General features: G+C 61.9%; 2 protein-coding genes across 9 annotated transcripts; both read left to right on the top strand.

Moving 5' to 3' along the window:
• The first annotated feature begins 1564 nt into the window (after positions 1–1564).
• Positions 1565–9962, top strand: LOC119857636 (calcium-binding protein 2-like). 3 transcript variants are annotated; one of them, XM_043516768.1, is made up of 7 exons: positions 1565–1588; positions 4919–5089; positions 7232–7262; positions 7652–7786; positions 8457–8566; positions 9159–9306; positions 9488–9962. In XM_043516768.1, exons 1-7 carry the CDS (start codon positions 1565–1567, stop codon positions 9511–9513), a joined length of 645 nt encoding a protein of 214 aa, XP_043372703.1. In that variant the 3' UTR covers positions 9514–9962. The 3 variants fall into 3 exon arrangements, with proteins under 3 accessions (XP_043372703.1, XP_038262761.1, XP_038262763.1); XM_038406833.2 differs by lacking the exon at positions 1565–1588 and adding an exon at positions 3468–3509; XM_038406835.2 differs by lacking the exons at positions 1565–1588; positions 4919–5089 and adding an exon at positions 3468–3509.
• Positions 9963–12830: 2868 nt separating this feature from the next.
• CDK2AP2 (cyclin dependent kinase 2 associated protein 2) lies at positions 12831–20415 on the top strand. Of its 6 annotated transcripts, none has more exons than XM_038407714.2 (4): positions 12831–12974; positions 18734–18834; positions 18920–19052; positions 20039–20415. In XM_038407714.2, the coding sequence occupies exons 2-4, from the start codon at positions 18820–18822 to the stop codon at positions 20104–20106; spliced, it is 216 nt and encodes a 71-aa protein (XP_038263642.1). In that variant the 5' UTR covers positions 12831–12974; positions 18734–18819; the 3' UTR covers positions 20107–20415. The 6 variants fall into 6 exon arrangements, with proteins under 6 accessions (XP_038263642.1, XP_038263636.1, XP_038263640.1 ...); XM_038407708.2 differs by having other exon boundaries at positions 12846–13366; XM_038407712.2 differs by having other exon boundaries at positions 12852–13109.
• Positions 20416–21468: the final 1053 nt, after the last annotated feature.

The raw sequence follows: 21468 nt of genomic DNA on the forward strand, positions 1-21468 counted from the left end.
GGGGAGTGGGCTGGGTGAGAGCACGGTGCCTGGCAGGGGGGTGGAGGAGGGCTGGGGAAGGCTATGCAGGCCACAGGGAAGGGAGTGTGTGGGGGAGGGTCTGTGGAGATGGTGCAATGAGCGTGGTTGTGTGGGGGAGCTGTTCCAAGGAGGGGGGGGGCCGCAGGGCTGCACTGGGGGGGTGGAGACCTGTGGGGGGGGCAATAGGGGGATTTGGGAATAGAAGTGTGGGGGGGTGCGGGCTGGAGACAGGGCTAAACATGCTGGGAGAGCTGTGGGGGAATATTGGAGCGGGCTGTAGCCCAGGAGCAGCTGTGGGGGGAGCAGAATATGGGCAGGGAGCGGCTGGGGGGCTGGCGGGGGGGAGCTGGGCCAATGCCCATGGTCTTGGATTTCATGGTGCTGGGCAGGTGGCATCCAGTTACAGATGCACAAGGAAGCTGGCTGGGACTGCATTGGTCTCACAACCCCACCTGGCTGCAGCCAGAGACGACCCCCACCCCCTTCCTGCAACCAGCCTCACAGCCACTACCACAAAAAAGGAGAAAGCCCTCCCACTTCCCCAAACCCCACAGTCAGCCTGCCCCTCCAAACCCTACCCTCTCCACTGCTCTCCCCCCAGCCAGCACTCCTGCCCCGCTCCCCACAGCGCCCCCTGCTGGGAGAGGCCAGGATGCCCCACTCTCACCATCCCCTTGGCAGCCCCAGGCACGCTCCAGTTTCGGGCCGCACGGGTAGTTTTACCTGGCGGAGAAGGGGCCGGGTCGTGTGTCTGACCCCTCAGATCCGATTTCCCCCTCCACCCCCCTGCAATCTCACTCCCGGCAATGAGGGAACCTGATTCGGAGAGGCGGCAGGAAGGAGACCTGAGCAAGGGGGGTGGGGTAGGACAGAGCTGTCAGCTGGAGCGTGCCCTTCTGGGAGCGTGCATTGGAGTTGCAGAGAGAAGGGACCCAGGAGCCACCCAGCACAGCCAGAGGGAGGGTGCCAGGGTGGGAGAGAGTGCGGCAAGCCGAGGGAAGGACGGAGGGAGCAAAGGAGTGTGGAAGGGGGAGAAGGGAGGGAGCATAGGAGGGAGGAAGGGAAGGCCTGTGGCAGGAGGAGCGGAAGAGGGAGCCCAGTGGCAGGAGAAGGAAGGAGGAAGAGGAGGGAAGGAGGGAGAGTGGCAGTGGCAGGGGGAGGAGGAAGAGGAGAGGCAGGGGGAAGAGGAGGAAGAGGTGGGAGGAAGAAGAGGAGGAGGAGGAGGGAGCTCAGCATCCCTGGCATGTTCCTTTTCCTCCGTGAGTCACAGCGCCTGAGTGGCGAGATGCCCGAGCCCTGGCTACCCTGCCCGGCCCCCCGGAGCCTCTCCCGCCAGCGGCCAGCCAGCAGGCAGGGCTTGCACAGGAGGGCTGGCCGCAGCCAGCGGATCGAAGAGCCTCCTGGCCCCGCAGGGCACACGGGGAGAGGGGCCATGCCCTGCTGGAACATGCACAGAGCCCGCAGCCTGGAGGAGGAGGCATCGTTGGGCAAGGCCAGCTTGGCCCCTGCGGAGGGGCCCCAGGGTGCCGAGGACCTGGTGCCCATGCTCAGCTCCATCTTTGGGCAGGTGATTGGGCAGGGAGGGGGTGAGGCAAGATTGGGGAGCAGGGTGGCAGCAGGGATGGGGCGGGATTGGGGAACAGTGGGAAAGATAGGATGGTGGGGAGGGAGCTAGGGCAATGGGGGAGGGATGGCGGGGGCAGGGTGAGAGACAGCAAAGAAGGGGCTGCCTGGGACAGGGGTGGGGGTCCCTGGAGTGATAGCCCAGTAATGCCCCCAGCCAGTTGCCCAGGCCAGGACCTGCCCTGGTGGAGTTACCCTAAGCCAGCCAGGTAGGGTCAGGCTACCCCGTGGGGCCTCCTGCGGGCAGCATGGTCAGGCTGCGGCGCTGCAGGGGGAAAGGTCCAAGAGCCTGCTGGTGAGGCGGGTTGGACTGAGCAGTGGGGTGGGGTAGGCCAAGGCCAGGCGATGCTCCCTGGCCCTGCCGGTGGGGAGAGCCGGGCTGGGCCGGGCTGGGCGATGCTTCCTGGCCCTGCCGGTGGGGAGAGCCAGGCCGGGCTGGGCTGGGCTCTCAGAGTTTTGGGTTGTCTCTCCGCCAATCCCTATGCTGCCGCCTTAGGGGGCTCTGGGCGCCAGCACCTGCACAGGTGCCTTGCGATGCCCCAGGCTTAGCCCTGACTTCCCCGCAGCACAGCATCCGCACAGGAGCTGGGCCATCCGCAGGTTGGAGCAGCAGCAGGCTGGCAGCCGGGCAGCTTGGTGAGACCCGCCAGCACCCTCATGGATCAGTGGGCTCTGGGCTGTGACACCGCTCCACAGGGGCAGGCCCGCAGCCTCCACTGGGGCTGTTCAGGCACCAGCACCCTGTCTCTCTCTGTGGCTCTGTGCAGCGAATGCAGCCAAGCCAGAGGCATTGCTGGCACGATGCCCCCAGGGAGCATTTGCAGAGACACCAGCAGCCTCAGATAGAAGCTCTTGCTAAATGCAAGGCAGGGCCAGCCCCCGCCGCAGCCCAAGGGGAGCAGTTTCCCCTGGATAGAGCCCCTGCTATAGGAGTGGGAGAGCGGCCCCTGCCCTGCCCCCGTGGTGTTCGCCCCAGGGCAGCCTGCTAAGCAGGCAGCGACAAGTGCTGGGACTTCAGCAGCAGGGAAGGAGAAGCAGCCCCATGTATGGGGGTGCTCAGCCCGCTGCCCTGCTGCTCCCTCCCTCCCCATGCTGCACATGGTGAGTGCAGCCGGGGGAAGCCGCTGCCTCTTCGCTGCTGGGCAGCCCCAAGAGGCGGCCGGAAGCTTTGCCCACCCCCAGTGCCCTGTGGGGCAGAGTCTGCAGCATCCCCGCTGGATGGGTCCCCTCAGAATATTTAGCTGTTGCTAAATGGAAGGCAGAAATTTGAGGGGGGGGCATGACCCCATGTGCCCCCCACATGTCACCTCTGGTGTCCCCCCCATGCAATCACGAGGGATGGTGTACAGGGCTTGGGGCGGCACGGCCCGCCGCTGGGAGAGATTTGTAAATCCCTGGTGATTGTCATTGGAGATTAGGGCTGCATGCCAGCTGGGGGAGCAGTGCCCCTTTGGCAGGCGCCCAAGTGGCAGCAGGCCGTCCGGCTGCCCTTGGGGGAGCAAGAGGGGCCGTGAGACCCTCAGGTGCAGGGTATGAGGGGGAGTGGGGCCATGTGGGGACCAGCTGGGGCTGTCCCCATGCCCGGAGCGGCGTGACTGAGAGGGGAGTAATCCTGGGATTATGTGTGTGTGGAAGAGAGCCCCCCCCCGTGCCCTGCATATACAGAGATATTCAATAAAAACCTCAAATCCCCACGCAGCCACTGGCCCCTGTTACTATAAAAAAAATCCCGCCTTGGCCAGAACGCCAGGCACAGCGCCAGGGCCGGGGCCAGCGCCAGCCCCGCACAGGCATGCTTTCTGGCACGGGGGGGCCCGCAAGCCATGGGCAACTGCACCAAGACCCCTGAGAGGAGGGTCTCCAAGGTAAGGCCAGGGTGGAGCGGGGCGGGTAGGGGCGCATGGGCACTGATCCCTCTGTCTGTTCCCATGTCTGTGTCAGCACCCAGAGCCTGTGGCTCACCCCTGCCTGCCCTGCTCTTCACTCGCTCCCCACACTGCCTACCCTGCTGGGGCCGGAGACACCTCTACCCCAGGGCCAAGGGCACCAGGTGGCAACATCTACAAGGGGCTCTCATCCTGCCCCACTCCCTGGTGCCAGTTGGCTCCTCCTGTGTGTTAGGGCCCTGACTGGATCTCTGCTGCAGGGAGTGTGGGGAGGTCCTGGGTCCCTGATGTCCACCCCTCAGTGGGGCCTGTTGCTGTCAGCAGGGTGTGATGGGGATGGGGGCCCAGCCCTGCGGGATGCATAGCCTGGGGATGCCCTGAGTGGTTTGCTTAGGGGCAGTGAGCCATCCCAGTGGGAATGGGGCAGGAACATGCAAGACTCCCATGCCTACCTGTGGGCCTCTGCCCCACACCTGCCAATGGGCAATGGTCTCCCCATGCCCCCCTTAAAGCTGCTTCTGGGGCGCAGTCCCCAAAACACCCCACACTCCTGCTGCTAGGTCCCACTATGCCACCCCCCTTTGCCCATAGGCTCCTGCCCCACTTGTGCCCACAGGGCCCCACTTCACTCCCACCTCCAGGCCCCACCTCATGCCTGCCTGCTGATAGGCCCCTGACATCCCACCAACAGGCCCGTCCCCCCAAGACCACTTGTGCATGGTCCCCCTCACAGCACCACCCCCCACGGGGCCCCAGTACACACACACACACACACCAGTGCCAGTGCATCAGGCCCCCAGTGGCAGTGAGGTAGCGTGTACATCCCTTCTCTGCCCGCCCCCAAGCTCTGCCGTCTCAGCAGCTGAGGATGGGATTGTGGGTCTCTGAGTTTGTGTAACCACCTGTGTGACTGGGGGCTGCAGTGTCAGCGGGTTTGTGTCATGCACGTGGGTGCAGGGGATGTGAGGTGGGGGTGGGGGCCGGCAGGGACTTTGCCGTGGGTGTATGCTGTCAGTGCTGGCCTATGGGGAGTAAGGGGACGTATGAGGGTATCAGCGGGGCTCATGGATGTGTTGGTGAGAGGCACATGTGTGGGTGTGTCACTGCCAGGCGAATTAGTCAGTGCCATGCAGGTGTGTGGTTGCTAGGCAGGTGTGTTGGTGCCACATGGGTGTCCCAATGCAGTGAGCGGGGCACTGGTGGGTGAGGCATCTGGGAGCCTCGCTCGGACCATCCATGTTCCTCTGTCCAGCTGTCTCTCGCTCAGGAATCCCCCCTCCCCTGTGTGTGACTTGTCAATTCAGCCCACCCCCAATCTGGGTCCCAAGCGCCTGCCGGGCTGGGGAGGCGTGGGCCCCCCTCGCTGCTAACTGCCCGCTCTGCCGTAGGACGGCAAGCAGCGCTCAGGCGCCCCGGGCTCCCCGGCCTCCGGCAGGCACAACCCCGACGACCCGGATGCCGCCACGCAGACCCCGCCGCTGCAGAGCTACTCGGTGCTGCATGGGCTGGTGGGGCCGGCCTGCATCTTCCTGCGCCAGAGCATCGCCATCACCCAGCTCGTACGTACCCGCACCCCTCCCATGCCCTCTGCCCCGCGCCCACCTCCACACGGCCCCCTCCTTGTGCCCACCTCCCACACCCACCACCTGCGCCCACCTCCCCACAGCCACCGCCCGGCACCCACCACCTGCGCCCACCTCCCCACGCCAACCTCCCCACACCCACCACCTACGCCCACCTCCCCACAGCCACCGCCCGGCACCCACCACCTGCGCCCACCTCCCCGCGCCAACCTCCCCACACCCACCACCTGCGCCGACCTCCCCACAGCCACCGCCCAGCACCCACCACCTGTGCCCACCTCCCTGTGCCCACCTCTCCAAAGCCACTGCCTGGCACCCACCACCTGCGCCCACCTCCCCATGCCAACCTCCCCACACCCACCACCTACGCCCACCTCCCCACAGCCACTGCCCGGCACCCACTTCTACATGGACACTGCCCCATGCCCACCTCCCTCTGCCCACCGCCTGCACCCACCTCCCCACAGCCACCTCCCGACACCCACCCCCTACGCCCACCTCCCCACAGCCACCACCTGGCACCCACTTCTACACGGACACTGCCCCGCACCCACCTCCCTCTGCCCACCTCCCCACAGCCACCTCCCGACACCCACTGCCTCGCGCTTGCCTCCCCACAGCCACCGCCCTGTGCCCATCTTCCACCATCCGGCACCCACCTCCCCACGGCCACCGCCCCACGCCCAACTCCACATGGCCACTGCCCCACACCCACTTCCAAACGGCCATTGCCCCGCACCCATCTCCCCACAGCCATTGCCCCGCACCCATCTCCCACCACCCTGGACCCCTTCTAAACCCACTACCCCATGCCCACTTCCACACAGCCATTTCCCCGTGCCCATCTCCCACCACCCTGTGCCCTCCTCCACATGCCCACCACCCACCTCCACACACCCAGCACCCATGCCCACCTCTGCATACCCACCACCCCATGACCACATCCAAATGCCCACCACCCCATACCCACCTCCCATGCTCACCGCCCTGTGCCCACCACCCCATGCCCACCACTCTGTGCCTCCTCCACACGGAAACCATCCCGCCCCCACCTCCACACAGCCACTGCCCTGTACCCATCTCAAACACACACCACTTGCATCCACCACCGCCCTGTGCCCACCACCCCACACCCACCTCCCCACACCCACTGCTCTGTACCCACCTCCCCACAGACACCGCCCTGTGCCCACCCTCCTTGTGCCCACCACTCACACCCACCACCTGCGTCCACCTCCACACGGCTACCTCCCCACAGCCACCACCCTGTGCCCATCTCCCATGGCTTAACTCTGAACCTGGGCCTGCAGGCGCCAGCCACCCTGTCTCCCACCATAGCACCTCCATAGCACCCTGCAGGGAATGCAGCCAAGCCAGAGCCCTGCAGAATGCAGCGACCCCCAGCAGCCTCGGCAGAATGAGGTATTAGCCACCTGGCTGAGAGGCCTTAGGTTGGCACAGGGAGCCAAAGGTGAAGCCAGGGTTCAGCCTGGCCGATGCCAGATCCCCCTTGAGCCATGTTGCTGGAGAAGCCAGCCTGACCCCTTCTCCCTGCCACAGGAGATCCCCTGGTCTCCTCAGGGTCTGCCGTTGCCCCAGACAGTCCCAGCGGCTGTCGCAAATCCCTGGCCTGACCTTCCATGGCCAGGGAGTGAACAAGTGATGCCAAGGAGCAAGGACAGAGTCCTATGGATAGTTTATCCCACATTCCTCACAGTTTGTACCTGCCCCAGCCTCCTCTCTGCACCGTGCCCTGCTCCCACGCCTCCGCCCCGTCGCCCAGCTCAAAGGTATGTATGCCCACGCTCGCCGGTTCCTCCCTCCACGCCCTCTTTCCTATGCCCCCTCCACCGGCCACTCCAACCCACGCCCCCCCCATCCAGCACTTGCCCTGCAGCGCCCCACGCCAGCCCTGCCCACAGAGCTGCCAGCACCTGTTTCATGCAGCCATGGAAAGGCCACCTAGGCCACCCATCACATGGACCCAGGGTCTAGCAGAGGGGTCCCAGAGGCTGAGCTCAGGGGAATCCTTGGGCAGGCTCGGCCAGGACCTGGCTGGGGGCAGGATCCGCAGCAGCTGCTACCCTCTGACCTCTCCCAATTCTCCTTCCTCCCCAGGACCGAGAGCTGCGGCCAGAGGAGATAGAAGGTAAAGGAGGGAACGGGACCATGGGTCGGGGCCAGCCTGCCCTGCTGGGGATCCACCCCCCAGCCACCTACAAATGCTGCACCCACCCACCATGCCCAGGACATGGGACTGTGCCCCTCTAGGCGATGCTGGCTCTGATCCAGCTCCAGAGCGGGCGACTGGCTGGCTCAGGGGGGATGGGGACTGGGGCACAGGGCTTTTCCCCTCTAGGGGTCTCCTTCAGCTATCCTGCCCCCATGGAGCACTGTGGGATATGTAATGAGTTTGGTGGGTCTCAACCCAGATTCCTGTGGATCCATGTCCCTGTCAGTGGCTGGTGCATGGGGAGCCCTCGTTGAGGGGCAGGCTATGGTGTCGGGGTGCACTGTCATGGTGTCTCCCCTGCCCAGAGCTGAAGGAAGCCTTCCGGGAATTCGACAAGGACCGTGACGGGTACATCAGCTACAAAGACCTGGGCGAGTGCATGCGCACCATGGGCTACATGCCCACTGAGATGGAGCTCATCGAGCTGTCACAGCAGATCAGTACGTGCCCACGCCCCCCCCCCCCCCGCTGGGGGAGGCACAGCGCCCCTGCCAGGGAGCTCCCTGCTGGGCATGGCCCAGGCCCTGCAGGGCTGCAGACACCTCGCCCTTGGCACAATCCCCCATCAGGCCCCCTTCCTGTAGGTCACAGACCCCCTTCCACCTGCACCCGCCCACCACCCTGCGCCCACCTCCACACGCCCATTGCCCTGCGCCCTTTGGGTGCCCCATCACCCCAGTTCACAGATCCCATCAGGCCTCCTTCCTGTGGGTCACAGACCCCATCAGGCCCCCTGTAGCCCTGGGTCAAAGACCCCATCAGCCCCCCCACATCGTCCCAGGTCACAGATCCCATCAGCCCCCCCACCCCTGGGTCACAGACCCAATCAGGCCCCCTTCCTGCGGGTCACAGACCTCGTGAGGTCGCCCCCTCACACACACCCCATCAGCTGCCCCAGGACAGAGACCCCATCAGACCTCTCTCCCATGGGTCACAGACTCCACAGGCTTCCCCTCCCATGGGGTACAGACTCCGTCAGGCAACTCTCCTCCAGGACGTGGTCCCTCATCACCCCTGCCTCCCGTGGGGCAGAGTCCCCCACCAGGACCCCACACTAGGCGCAGTTCCCTGTCCACACCCATCCCGCATAACAGCGTCCATGTCTCACAGCTGGGGGGAAGGTGGATTTCGATGACTTCGTGGAGCTGATGGGCCCCAAGATGCTGGCAGAGACTGCCGATATGATTGGGATGAAGGAGCTACGGGACGCCTTCCGTGAGGTGAGAGCCCGGCCTGGCCCCATGCACCCCACACAGTCTGTGTGGCCCAGCCATGAACTTCTGGTGGTACCCAGTTTTGAACCCCCAATGGCACTGCCCCATTGATGCCACAGCCCACAGGGCAGAGCAGGAGGCAGACACAAGGCAGCTGAACTAGCTCCTGGCAAAGGGAGGGAGTTGGGCGGTTGGGCCAGGGCAAGGGGTGGGTGCCTGAGGGAACGGGGTTAGGCGGTTGGGGCAGGGCAGGTGGCCGAGGGTCCGGCAGGGGGCAGGTCTGGGGGTGTGACAGGGAGTAGGGGGGCAGTGGGCCTAGAAGGGTGGTGTGGGAGATGGCTCGTGTGAGTGGGTAGGACAGGCCTATGGATGGGGGGTGGGGGGGCAGGGCAGTGCCAGGGACAGTCAGGGCAGGGCAGTCCCAGGGACGGGCAGGGTCAGATGCGGGCAGGGCTGTCCTGAGGGTGTAGCAGGGTGGGTTGGGCCTGGGGGTTAGGAGGGGGCCAGGTCCAGGTGTGGGTAGAGGTGCCCTGGGGCAGTTCAGGGACAAGAGGGGTCTGCACCCAGCCCAGCCATCTGCCTAGGGCTCTCCCTGCAGTTCGACACCAACGGGGACGGGCGGATCAGCACAGCTGAGCTGCGCGAGGCCATGCGCAAGCTGTTGGGCCAGCAACTCAACTACCGCGAGGTGAACGAAATCCTCAAGGATGTGGATCTCAATGGGGACGGCCTGGTGGATTTCGAAGGTACTGTGTGGGCAAGGCAGTGAGGTCTAATGGTTAGAGCTGGGGGGCTGGGAACTGGGACTCCTGGGTTCCATCCCCAGCTCTGGGAAGGGAAGGGGGCCTAATGGGTTGGGGGAGGTACCAGGACTCCTGGGTTGTTTGCCTTCACTGCCCTAACAGTGTCCCTGGGTTGCTCTGGCAGAGTTTGTGCGAATGATGTCACGCTGAGGCCACAAGTGCCAGTGCAGGGTGCGGGACAAGAGCCCTGCTGTGCCTTACGGAGAGGAGGGGGCTGCAGAGAGCTGGCTCTGGCGGCAGCTTGGAGGGTCCGGACACCAGAGCAGCACAACGTGCAAGCATTGAGCAAGGACCTCACCTCTCACAGTGCACCCCGACCCCCCACTCCGGCCCTGCTGCTGAGCTCAGCCTGCTCCACCCACACTCCAACCCCACACTGGCTCCTGCTCCACTCTGTCTGCACCCCGGGCCTGCTCCACCCACACCCCCGGATGGCTCCACCTGCACCTCAGACCATGCCATCCCTTGCTGCTGAGCTTGGCCTGCACCTCCAACCCCCGGAGCAGGCCAGCGCGGCAGAACACGTACTCAGCCAGGCATATACCCTATAGCAAAGTGCTGCGCCCTGGCCACCCCAGTGCTGCCCCTCTCACCTCAGCCCTGCTCCTGATCCCACTCTTTACACTGCCCCCCCATCCTCACCTTGCCCCTGCTCCTCCCCACCCCAAGCCCTCCCCCTAAACATTGCAACCCAACCCTGCCCCCACCCCAGCTTCTAACACTGTCCCCAACATCCCAAACCTGCCCCGACCTAGGGCTGTCCCTGGCATGCCACCCTGGCAATCTGCCCACACCCCAATGCTGGCCCCTGACCTTGCCCTATACACTGCCCCGATGCTGTCCCCCACACTCCGACCGTGCCCTGGCACCCCAGCGCAGACCCTCACACCCCAATCCTAACGCTGCCCTCTGCATCCTGACCTTGCCCCACCCCTAATGCTGACCCCTGCACCCCGATTCAGCCCCTTGCACCTTGACCCTGACCCATAATGTGGACCCCTGCATGCTGACCGTGCCTCCTGCACCCTGCCCCTAATGCTGACCCTTGCACTCCAACCCCAATGCTGCCTTCCCAACCCTGTCCAATTCTCCAGACACGTTCCCAGTTGGTTTAGAGTGTGTTCCCAAGCCCATCCAGCCTGTGCCCCTTGCTTGCCCCCCAGGTGTTCTGCTTGTGACCCCAACTAATGATTTAATAAAGTGTTGTTCTTCTTCACACCTGAGTAGGGAGGAGGTGGCACCAGGGGAGGGCAGCCCTTCTCAAGCTCTCATCACCACCCCCTAGGTGCTGCTGCCAACTCTGGTGCGAGTGGGGTCTGGGCTAGGTGTGGGGGGGGGGCGGGCAGTTAGGGTCAGAGATGGGGTTGGGATCTAGATTTTGTGAGGGTCAGAGATGGGGGGGGTCAGCATCAGTGCTAGGCCCCTGCTTTTAAACAGGCCATTGGAGGAGTCCCTCAGGGCACCAGCCCCCCGAAGGTCCCACTCTTCCTCCTGGGCTGGCCCTGCAGCCTTGCTGCCTCCAAGACGGAGCCTCTGGGCTCCAGCTCTTCTGCTTCACCCTGAGAGCTCTGCCCGGCACGTCCCACTGAGCCAGACTCCTGCCAGTGTTTTCAAAACAGTTGGGTTTATTAGTCACCTTTTACACAGCTCAGGGAGGCCTTAGGTCAGCAGAGAGAACTGAGGGTTAAAGAATCAACCATTCTGGTTGAGCCACAATTTACCAGCCAAGCCTGCCCCTGCCCCTAAAGCCATCCCCCACCTCCCCAAAGAACATAGCCCAAACTCCATGTTCAGGCTCTGGACCTCTCTGATTTCCTTCCATTATCAGTTCCCAGGTGAGAGCCCCCAGCTTCTTCCAGAGCTCATATGTGTTCCCTGCTGGACCCATCTGTCCTTTGTTCTCCAGGCAGGGCCACGCTGAGGTCACAGCTCCCCTGGCGGGAGCATCCAGCTGTTGAGTGTTGATGTGTGAGTCATGGAGCTTGTGTTTTCTCTCTGTCCCCCTTGTCGGTCTGGGTCAGTTTCTGTTAGTACGTTAATGACTCTTTGTTCCACGGAGATAGGGAGGTGTCACCCACCCCTATGTCTCCGAGTCTGCCCTGAGAGTTAACTTAATCCTTCCCCCCCACACTGGATAGCTATGCAACATATCGGGGAAATGAGGCATACACAGGGTTCATAAAACTATTACAAAATATTTCCACTTTGTCACAGGACAGGGTTCTGGTTGGAAGTACTGGTGCCCCCGATAGGCTGCAGCCATTCCTGCAGGGTGCTGGGGGAGAGCTGTATGTCCCATCTGCCCCCTTTTTGGGCTTGCAACCCAGGAGAGTTCCCAGCAACCATGGAGAGTCTGTGCTAATGTTTGACACTGGGATCACTGGGACATATTTCCAGGCCAAGCTGGTGCTTGGAGGGCCCTCTGGGGGCTGCACTCAGACAGCAGTTGCTGCATGGTGGTGCCCTTGGCTTCACAACATTCACCTTCTAGCCGTTCTCGTGAAGCCTGGGTGTGACTCGTGCAGTAACGCGGCCTGTCTCCAAAGAGCCTGCCCCATCGCTGCGGTAGGGGGCGCTGCCCCAGGTATGCCCAACCCGGTGATGCTGCCTGAGTCTGCAGAGAGCCTGAGCCCATTGCTGAGCACGGCGGGGGGGGGGGGGGGAAAGCGCCTCAGGCGTCACAGCAGCTGCACCTGCCGAACCCTAGGAGGACAACTGCGCTGTCAGCGTTGGTCCCTGCCAGCGGCGTCGGCAGTGCCATCCTGTGAGCGTGCATCCGACGCAGAGTCCGTTCCTGGAGCGAGGGGCTGCTAGCTCCGGGGGGGGGAGGAGGAACCCGTCCCTGCACTCGGTGGAAGGTCGCCCCATCCCTGCCCAACGGGGAGGCAAAGAGGAGACGCCCCCCACCCCTGGGCCCTGAGCGCCCCCCTGCAGCCAGCCAAAGCTGCACTCCCTGCTCCCCAGCTGCGGCCGAGGGGTGGCGAGGAGCCAGGCGATGGCGCCCTTCTCCTGACCGCGGGCGCCCCATGCACCCCCCGGGGCTAGGCCGGTCCCGGCCCCGGGCAAACGGGCCGTAGAGCGAACTCCGAGGGGCCCGGCGGGCCTGATCGGACAGACCCCGCCCCACAGCGGAGCGGGGGGACCCCAGGCCCCGGCACGGGTTCGGCTGCAGCCTAGCGGCCCGGTCCCGTCCCCCGGCGGCCCCCGCCCGGGGCCCAGGCTGGAACCGCCCCAGCCACGTGGCGCAGCGGCCCGGCAGCAGGCGCCGGAGGGGCCGAGAGCCGGGCGGGGGGCAGCCGGACCCGGCCTGGCGGGCCGCGCTGCGGCCGCGGGTCGGGGAGCGGGGCCTTCCCTCCGGGGCCGGGCCGGCCGAGGGCGCCTAGGCCGCAGCCGGGCGTCTCAGGGCTCTCCATGGAGACGGGAGAGAGCGCGCGGGCGCCATTACGTATGAGGCGTACGTCACAGAGGGGGCGGAGGACGCAGGCGCGGGGGGGGGAAAGGCGTCATCGCGAGCGGGCGCTGAGGAGACCGAGCGGAGGGAGCCAGGCGGCAGCGGCGCGCGCTGGGCCTGGCGGGCCCAGGCCTGTGGGGACGGGCCGCGAGCAGGAGGGGTGAGCGCCAGAGCGCGCGCGCGCGCTCGAGGGGCCGGGAAGGGGCCGCGCGCGCCCACCCAGCGTGAGGACAGAGCCGAGAGCGGCGTCGGGACCCAGCGGGACGGTGAGGCTGCGGCCAATCAACTGCGAGGGGTGAGCGGGGCCGGCCAATCGGCGCGAGGAGCCTCGCCAGCCGGCCAATCAGTGGCAGCGTGCGGGATCCTGCCGCTAGCCCGGGAACCGAGGCGCCCCGCGCCGGAGCCGCAGCCAATCAGCGCCCAGGAGTCGCGCGCCGCGTCAGGGAGGGGACTCGGGGATGTCCTACAAGCCCATCGCGCCCGCCCCCGCCAGCTCCGGAGCAGCCGGCACCAGCAGCAGCGCCAGCCCCGCCCCCGGGGCCCCGCCCGCCGGTGAGCAAGAGAGGGACCCCCCCCCGCCGGGAACAGCGCCCCCCCCAGGAGCGATCCCCCCCTCCCCAGGGAAGGAACCCCCCCTGCCCGAGCGACCCCCCTACGCGACTAACTCCCCCCCCCGGAACAGCCCCTCCCCCGCGAGCGACCCCACCCGCCGGGGTGAGGGAGAGAGGACCCCCCCCCCCGACGCCGCCTCCACCGGGAGGGACCCCCCCCCGCCCGAGTGACTCCCTCAGGAACAGCCCCTGTCCTGTGAGCGACCCCTAGTGCCCCTCCTGCCGGTGAGCAAGACAGGGACCCCCCCCCGGAGTGACTCGTCTTGGGGCAGCCCCTCCCCTGGGAGCAACCCCCCCCCCGCGAGTGACTCCTCCTTCCCCCAGTGATTCCCCACTGGAACAGCCCCTCCCCCGGCAACCACCCCTGCCCCCAGTGCCCCGCCTGCCGGTGAGGGAGAGAGGGACCCTCCCCTGGGAGCGACCCCCCCTGCCCGAGTGACTCACCCCGGAACAGCCTCTCCCTTGGGAGCGACCTCCCCCCCCGAACAGCCCCTACCCCGGAAGTGACCCCCCCAGAGCAGCCTGTACTGCGGGAACAACCTCCACCCTGCCCCCCAGAACAGCTGCTCCCCCAGGAGTGATCCCCCCTCCCTGAGTGACTCCCCCCCCAAACAGCTCCTGCCCTGGGAGCGACCCGACATCCTGAGTCCCTCCCCCCGCAAGACCCCCCTTTCCTCCCCTTCATGACTATTCCACAGAACAGCCCTTCCCCTGGGAGCGACCCCCCCCAAGTTACTTCCCCCCAGAACAGCCCCTCTCCTAGGAGCGGGGACCTTCTCCCTTCCTCGACAGCCCCTCCCTCACGGGAGCCAGTGATTTTCCCCCACCCACCAGTGAAAAAACAACCCCCAACCCGTAAGTCTGCTCCCCTTGTGTCTGGCCTTTTTCCCTTCACCAGTGAGAGACAAACCCCTGCAGAGAACAGCCTTCCCCTTGCCAAGGAACCCCCTTGGGACCAGCCCCCTCCCAGCCTTACCCCCCCCCCCGAATAACTTTATTGTAGATCTTCCTCCTTCCCCCAGGAGCTCAGCTCCCCAACTGACACCCCCCCACACACACTTGCCATTGACAGACCCATGCACAGGACTATCCCAGCCCCCACAGCCCTACCTGGCTTCCCAGCCCCTGAACTAAATCTACAAGGGCCGAGGGCACCACCACCTGCTGGGGGCCCCCCCTGGCCAGGACCCCTTCACAGTAACTCTGGTCCACATCAACATCCTGATTTCCCCCCCGCCAGACAGTACCATGGCTCTGTCGTCCTCAGGCCTTCCCCTGCCCTGCGCCATTGGCACAGGATGCTTGTGGCTCACGCTGTTTCTTCAGTATTACACTGGTTGGGGACTTTTTCCGCTTCCCCTTGGGTAGATGCGTGGGCACTGTGCATCAGAGAAGCTAATGTGGTCGCTGGCAGGTGTCTCTGCTGCCTTTGAGCTTTGACGCTGTGTATTCTTCTCTCACCGTAATCTGTCAGCTCAGCTCCTAGGTAACACTTCTCATTCTGAGGCCTCAGAGCACATTATTAGGAAAGTAAAGTACAGATGCCCCTATCTTACAAATGGGGGACTGGGAGGTGGGGGGAGTTTGCTTCTCCAGAGTCTATGGCGTAGCAAGGAGTGGAACTCAAATCTGACACCCACTTCAGTGCTTTTTCCCCTGGACCAGCCTGCCATGAGAGCTATGCACCAGGTCAGGCATTTTCTTTTCAAACCACAAGATGGCCTTCCTGGAGTGCAGCTCAGAGGAAGGGGCCATCCCTTGGCAGTGAAGTGAGCTGGCCTGTCCCCACTCTCTCTTCTTGGCTGTGTAGGTCGTTCAGCTGATTGCTGTGTCTTCTTCCATTCAGTGACTTGGAGAGCCTGCTTGTCTGTAGCAGATGCTGCTTTGTAGCCTCTGAGCTGGAAGAAAAGGAGTACTTGTGGCACCTCAGAGACTAACAAATTTATTTGAGCATAAGCTTTCATGAGCTACAGCTTATGCTCAAATAAATTTGTTAGTCTCTAAGGTGCCACAAGTACTCCTTTTCTTTTTGCGAATACAGACTAACACGGCTGCTACTCTGAAACCTGAGCTGGAAGAGCAGCTTGTTGTTTGAGAAATAACCTTGGATTGTGAAGTCCGTCTTGTTATCGTAATGCTGCCTGCGGGTGATAGGATAGTGCATGCAGCTGGGACTTGGGCGTTCCTGACTTCAGAGCAGTTAAGTGTGCAATCTTGTACACTCCCTCCTAAGGAATTAGGAGGCTAAATGCAGAAAAGCTGCATTTGTAGCTGGTGATAAACTCCATTAGAAGTGTCAGTTCTGTTCCTGGAGTGGGAAACTCATGCTGATAGGGCACTTCTGAGGGACCTAATCACGGTATGGGAAAAAAGCAGCACCATGGAAGGTGGGATTCCAGAGGGACAGATGCTAAGTAATGCACATTGAAGGAACTAATCTGAACTCACCGTCCACTTTACTGGGCTGTAAATTAACCATCACCACTCTCATCACTGCTGTGTACCACTCTGTGATTCTTCTGCTTGCTGTGTCACAACTGTGAGAAAGGCAAATGCAGCGCTGTGTTTGCCTGAGGAATGGGCTGGGGAATACTACTGAAATCCTCTGCATGCCCTTCTGTGAATCAATGGGGCATCCTCCCTTGGAGATGATGTGCAATACTGGTCAACCCATCACAGAAGGGACACTTCAGAATTGGAGGGGCTTCAGAGATGAGCGACAAGAAACTCTCCTCCCTGGAAGGAGGTTGGGATAGCTCAGCTTGGCAGAGAGAGGATTTGACAAAAGGATACAAAACACTGAATGGACTCTTAGAGACTGTAGAGCAGAACTGTGTATTTCCCTTGTCGTAATGCAAGGAACAAGGGCATTCGATGCCATTGGAATGTGGCACATCAGGCTCAGTGCTTTTAACTCCAGGAATCTATGGTAAAGGGAAATACTTTTTTACACAATTAGCTTGTTGAATTCATTGCCCTAGGATATCACTGAGGCCAAGACCTTAGCTGGATACAGAAAAGGATCTGATATCTAACAGGGGATTCCTTTCATCCAGCCAGAACCAGTTCTTATGATTTAATATTTACTATTTTCTCTGCCATGGGGCAGGCTCTCCCATAACTGCTGCTGCCGAGTATCTTGCACCTTCCTTTGAAGTAGATGCTGCATATTTTAAGCATGCAAAAATCGGGAAATGTCACAGCTGGTGGGAGGAGGGGTATTGGTTTTTGCTGCTGTGTGATGTGTAAAGAAAGCTGTACTGTGGTGGTGGTTTGATCTGCTTGTGTGACTCGTGTTAGATATTCAGATCTTGTCTTCCATTTTTCTCCTGCAAGACACTCTGACCCCTGGGACCTCTGACCTCACCAAAAAAGTCAATCCTCAGCTGTAGGGCTTGGAAGGGAAGCTTAGACCGTGTCTACACATGAAAGTCAACCTGGAAGAAGCTGGCATGTGACTCAAAAGTGGATTAACTCTTCCTGATTAACTAACTGCATGTGTGAATGCTTTTATTCCAGAACAAGAGTGCCTTGTATGGAGTTAGTTTAAACCACATGGGAAGTGGATTAAACTGATTTGGAGTAAGAGCGTCCACACATGGAACAGCTGTTCTGCAATACCACCCTGTGTAGACAAGGCCTTAGTCAGCAGGTTTAAACATCTGGACTTTGTCTCATGTCAATGTCTGGCATACAGCTGGGAGAAAAGATATTTTGTGAAGCCATAACAGTCAAACCGTTGCATGAGGGATCCAGGAGTCTCCCACTTCTCTGGTCCAGCAAGGAGTTCTCTAAGCCAGGATTGATAATGCAGGTGACTTGAGGCAAATGGAGAGTTGCTTGTAGCTGAGACTTGACGTGAGAGAGAAGTTGGTGAAGCAGATGAGGGAGGATGTGGGGGAAGCTCTGACATTGATCCTTTTGTGAGGAGCTGGTGCCAGGCAAGTGGAGGAAGCAGGGGAGGCAGGAGATAGTCGGGCTGGGTGGGTTCCCTGGCCTGTGCTATACAGGAAGCTAAACATGGAAAGTCTGAGTGAGACAACAGACCAGTGAGGGAGTCTGGAGTGATGTTGAGAAGCCTCTGGAGAGCAGGGTGACTTGTTGGGATCTGGAAGGAAGGCAAGTGAGCTGCATGCATGGAGATACCCATGCTGCTTTGTGCCCAGAGGAAGGCAGCTGCAGCATGTTAGAGCAGGGGCTTGGGGAGGCAGCACTGGGGTGGTGGGCTGAGCTGCAGACCCAAGGCTGGGGAAGGAGAGAATTAAGCATCACAGACGATGCCCAGGTTATGGGCAGTGGAGCAAGTGCAGGCCGGGAGTAGGAGGGGCAGTGTGGAGATGGGGTTGTGGAGAGGAGGCAGCTCTTGCCCAAGATAGGCTTTTGTTCCTCTGCAACACTTGGCTGCAGGAAGCTGAGCTAAACCCGTCAGCTCCTGTGGCCAAGGCCAGCAGAGGGTGTGGAGAGAGGAGCCCATGGTGCTGCTATGAACCGGGGGTTAATGCTCCCAGCACCTGGCAGAGCTCAGTCAGTGGCACTCTGCCCATGGCACAACTGGCAAGTAGGATTGCACAATGAGCGGGCGAGAGCCCTGGTCTCCTCCCAGCCCTGCGCCCGGCCTTTCGGCCCCAGAAGGTAGCAAAGGCTGAGAGTGGAACTGAGCCCTCCATGGGGCGGGAGCACCACAGGGAAGGGCCATAGTGTCACAGGCTGCATTGAATCCAAAGGAAGGGGGATGGGGTGCATGGTGGTGGTGCTTCTCAGGCCATGGGCCTGTACTGGTCCATGATTGTTGTGAGAGGCAAGGCAGTCCCTGCAGAAGCCCTGGTACCATGGTGATGGCGCCAGTGTAGGAGCCCAGCTAGGCAATCTTGTAGCGGTTGGTGGGGCATGTGCTGTAGCTCTAGCGGTGAGGCACAGCCTGGGTGCTATTATATAGGCAGGGGGTCGATAGATCTGGGGGGACTACAGGGGACATTGGAGCAAAGGGAGGAAGCAGTGGATTCTTCCCTCCGGTTTGTGGTGACAGCGAATGGCATAGGCCAGAGATCACTGAACAGCACCAGGGCTAGAGCCCTGCCCCAACCGAAGCCTAGCAGATCCAATCCACTCCCCCACCCATCCCGCACAGCAGGGGGAAGGAACACCATGTGCTGTGAGCGGGATATTGCGGTGCCTCTAGCGTCACTGCAGCCCACAGCAGGGTTGGGAGGGGCCTGTGTGCTGGATGGTGCTGGCCACAGGGCACTGGGGCAGGAACAGGGCTGCTATTTCCTGGGTGACCTCCCCTCTCCTTTCTCATCTCTTTCAGCCACGAGTGTCCCATCGCCATCTGGATCTGTCCCTGGAGCCTCTGCCCCCTTCCGGCCCCTCTTCAACGACTTTGGCCCCCCGTCCATGGGCTACGTGCAGGTGAGCTGCTGCCCCCACCTCTGCTGCCTGCTCCAGCATGGCCTAGGAAGGGCTGGCTCTCTCATGCTCTCTCTGCCCCTTGCAGGCCATGAAGCCACCAGGTTCCCAGGGCTCCCAGAGCACGTACACTGACCTACTCTCGGTCATTGAGGAGATGGGCAAAGAGATTCGACCCACCTATGCAGGTAGCAAGAGTGCCATGGAGCGGCTGAAACGAGGTACGAGGCCCTGGGGGGTCAGCCTGGGTGTGACTGTGCACAGAGTCTGAGCCAGCTGCTGAGAGCCTGAGCTACCCCGGGTGTGACTGATGCGGCCTGAGCCTTCAGAGAGCCTGAGCCCATTGCTGTGGGAGAGGGGAGGAGCTGCCCCAGGTGTGATCAGTGCAGTGATGCTCACTGAGGCTGCAGAGAGCCTGGGCCCATTGCTGAGTCGTGCGGGGCGAGGAAGCTGCCCTGGGCTTGACTGACACAGCAACGCTGCCCGAGTCTGAGCCCGTTGCTGGTGCTGGGGATTGGGAGCTGCCCTGGGTGTGGCCGACGCTGCCTGAATCTGCAGCGAGCCTGAGACAATCACTGGGAGGGGGCAGGGGCTGCCCTAGGCATCTCAATGGCAGTTCTTGCCGAACCCCATGAAGACAATTGCACTGTCAGCGTTGTTTCCTGCCAGTGGCATTGGAAGCGCCATCCTGTGAGCGTGTATCCATCACTGTCAGGTGCAATGTCAGATACTGGGGTGAGGGGCTGAGGGGCAACTAGTTCCCGGATGGGAAGGAGGAGTTCACCCCTCTTCCCAGTGTAATGTCCCCTCCATCCCTGCCCAACAGGGAGGCAAAGAGGAGAAACATCCCCCACAGGCTAAAGCCGCGAGTGCCCCCGTGGAGCCACTTAAAGCTACAGCTCCCTGCCAGTGCCTGCGGTGCTGATGGCTCAGTGTCATGTGAGTGGAGCCTGAGGAGTCGGGATCCACTCTGTCCTTCCTGGTCAGCGGGCTGGCTGGTGCCTCTCCCACAAGGCTGCTGCTACCCTTTCAGCTCTGCTTGTGGGCATTCTGCTCCTGGCTGTGAGCTGGTGCCAAACATCCTAGAGCTCCAAAAGTGCTTGGATCCCTTCAGTGGCCTAGGTGTGGCCCTGGCACTGTGCCCTGCTGGGCTGGGTTCAGAGGCCGTTCGGCAGGTCTGAGGCTCTCTTGGGTTTTCCCCTTGCAGGCATTATCCACGCCCGGGCGCTGGTGAGAGAGTGTCTGGCAGAGACAGAGCGCAATGCCCGTACGTAACAGCTGCTGCCCTGCCCCATGGACCTTCCCACCAATGAGGATCTGAGAACCTGGAGATCTGCCCTCCCACAGACCTTCCCACCTGAGACCTGGCTCTGCCATACCCCACACAGGCCTTTCAGCATTCGTCAGCCGAGGACCTGGAGCGGGTCCTGCTGGAGTGCAGCTGTTGCCGGCAGTCAGCGCTGGGGAAGCTGGCGCTTGGGCCATGCTGCAGAGATCTCCAGGGAGAGGAGCCAGCGTCTTTTCTCGCATCTTTATAACGTGTTTGTTTTTATAACTCAATAAAAGAAAGAATTGGGATTCTGACCTGCCTCTGGCCCTTGTGGTTTGTGCTGCCCCCAGTGACGAGGAAGGAGTTGGCCCCTCCCAGGGCCTTGGAAGAGCAGCAGCTTGCAGGAGGGAGGCTGCCTTGCACCAGGGGCAGGATGCTGTATGCCCTGGGCTAGCTGGAGAGAGCCCACAGCACCTGGAGCTTGGAACTGCATCATGCGGAGCCATGCCACCTGCTACAGTCCCCAGCTGGTGGTTGAGTGTGCCTGGGGCATATGGCTCAGTCGCCGAGGCTGATGGGAAAGCAGCATGGTGATGCTGGGATTGCACCTGGGCGGGGCTGTGCTGGCCCTACTCTAGTCACACCTGCACTGCTCAACCCCCTGCGTTCTGAGTGTGTTCTGCCTGCACAGTGGCCTGCCACTGCCTCCCCACTGTCTTAGCCAAGCATCCTGCTGACTCAGCATGACCAGCCAGCTGGCAGTGTGAGTGGGTCCAGCACTCAAGCCTGGCCTCCTCCTTGGAGTTCTGCAGAGTTAAAATCCTGGATCAAGGGCATGCTCCAGTGGAGCGGAGGGGGGAACACACAGCTGTTACTGGAGGGGGTTAGGGTGGGGTGGCAGGGCCACTACAGCTAAGAGTTAGCTCATTCACCAGTTAACAGCCCGTACTTATAAGTGCTCTAGAATCCATGTTCGTACCTGGATTGGTTTGAATCTTGTTGTGCCTGTGGAAGCCTGGGATAGGGTATTGGTCCAAATTTGGGGTTGTTTGAGCAAGGCTGGGCGGTGGTGGTGGCCTGTGATACTCAGGTTAGACCAGATGATCTGCCTGGTGGCTCCTTCCTCTAGGACTCTGACAAGGGCCTCCCAAAGTGGGAGTTGTTTTGATGGAAAAATGAAATTCTTTGCACGAAGTGTCTGCTTCCATGTTCAGGCCAACAGTAGTTTGAAGTGCCAGCCACCATCATCTGCTGAAAGGATTTCTCAGCTATTGCCTCCCCTCGTAAGAACGACTATACTGGGTCAGACCAAAGGTCCATCTAGCCCAGTGTCCTGTCTTCCAATACCAGGTGCCCCAGAGCGTGAC

Source organism: Dermochelys coriacea, chromosome 6, assembly GCF_009764565.3.
Source record: "Dermochelys coriacea isolate rDerCor1 chromosome 6, rDerCor1.pri.v4, whole genome shotgun sequence".
NCBI lineage: Eukaryota > Metazoa > Chordata > Testudines > Dermochelyidae > Dermochelys > Dermochelys coriacea.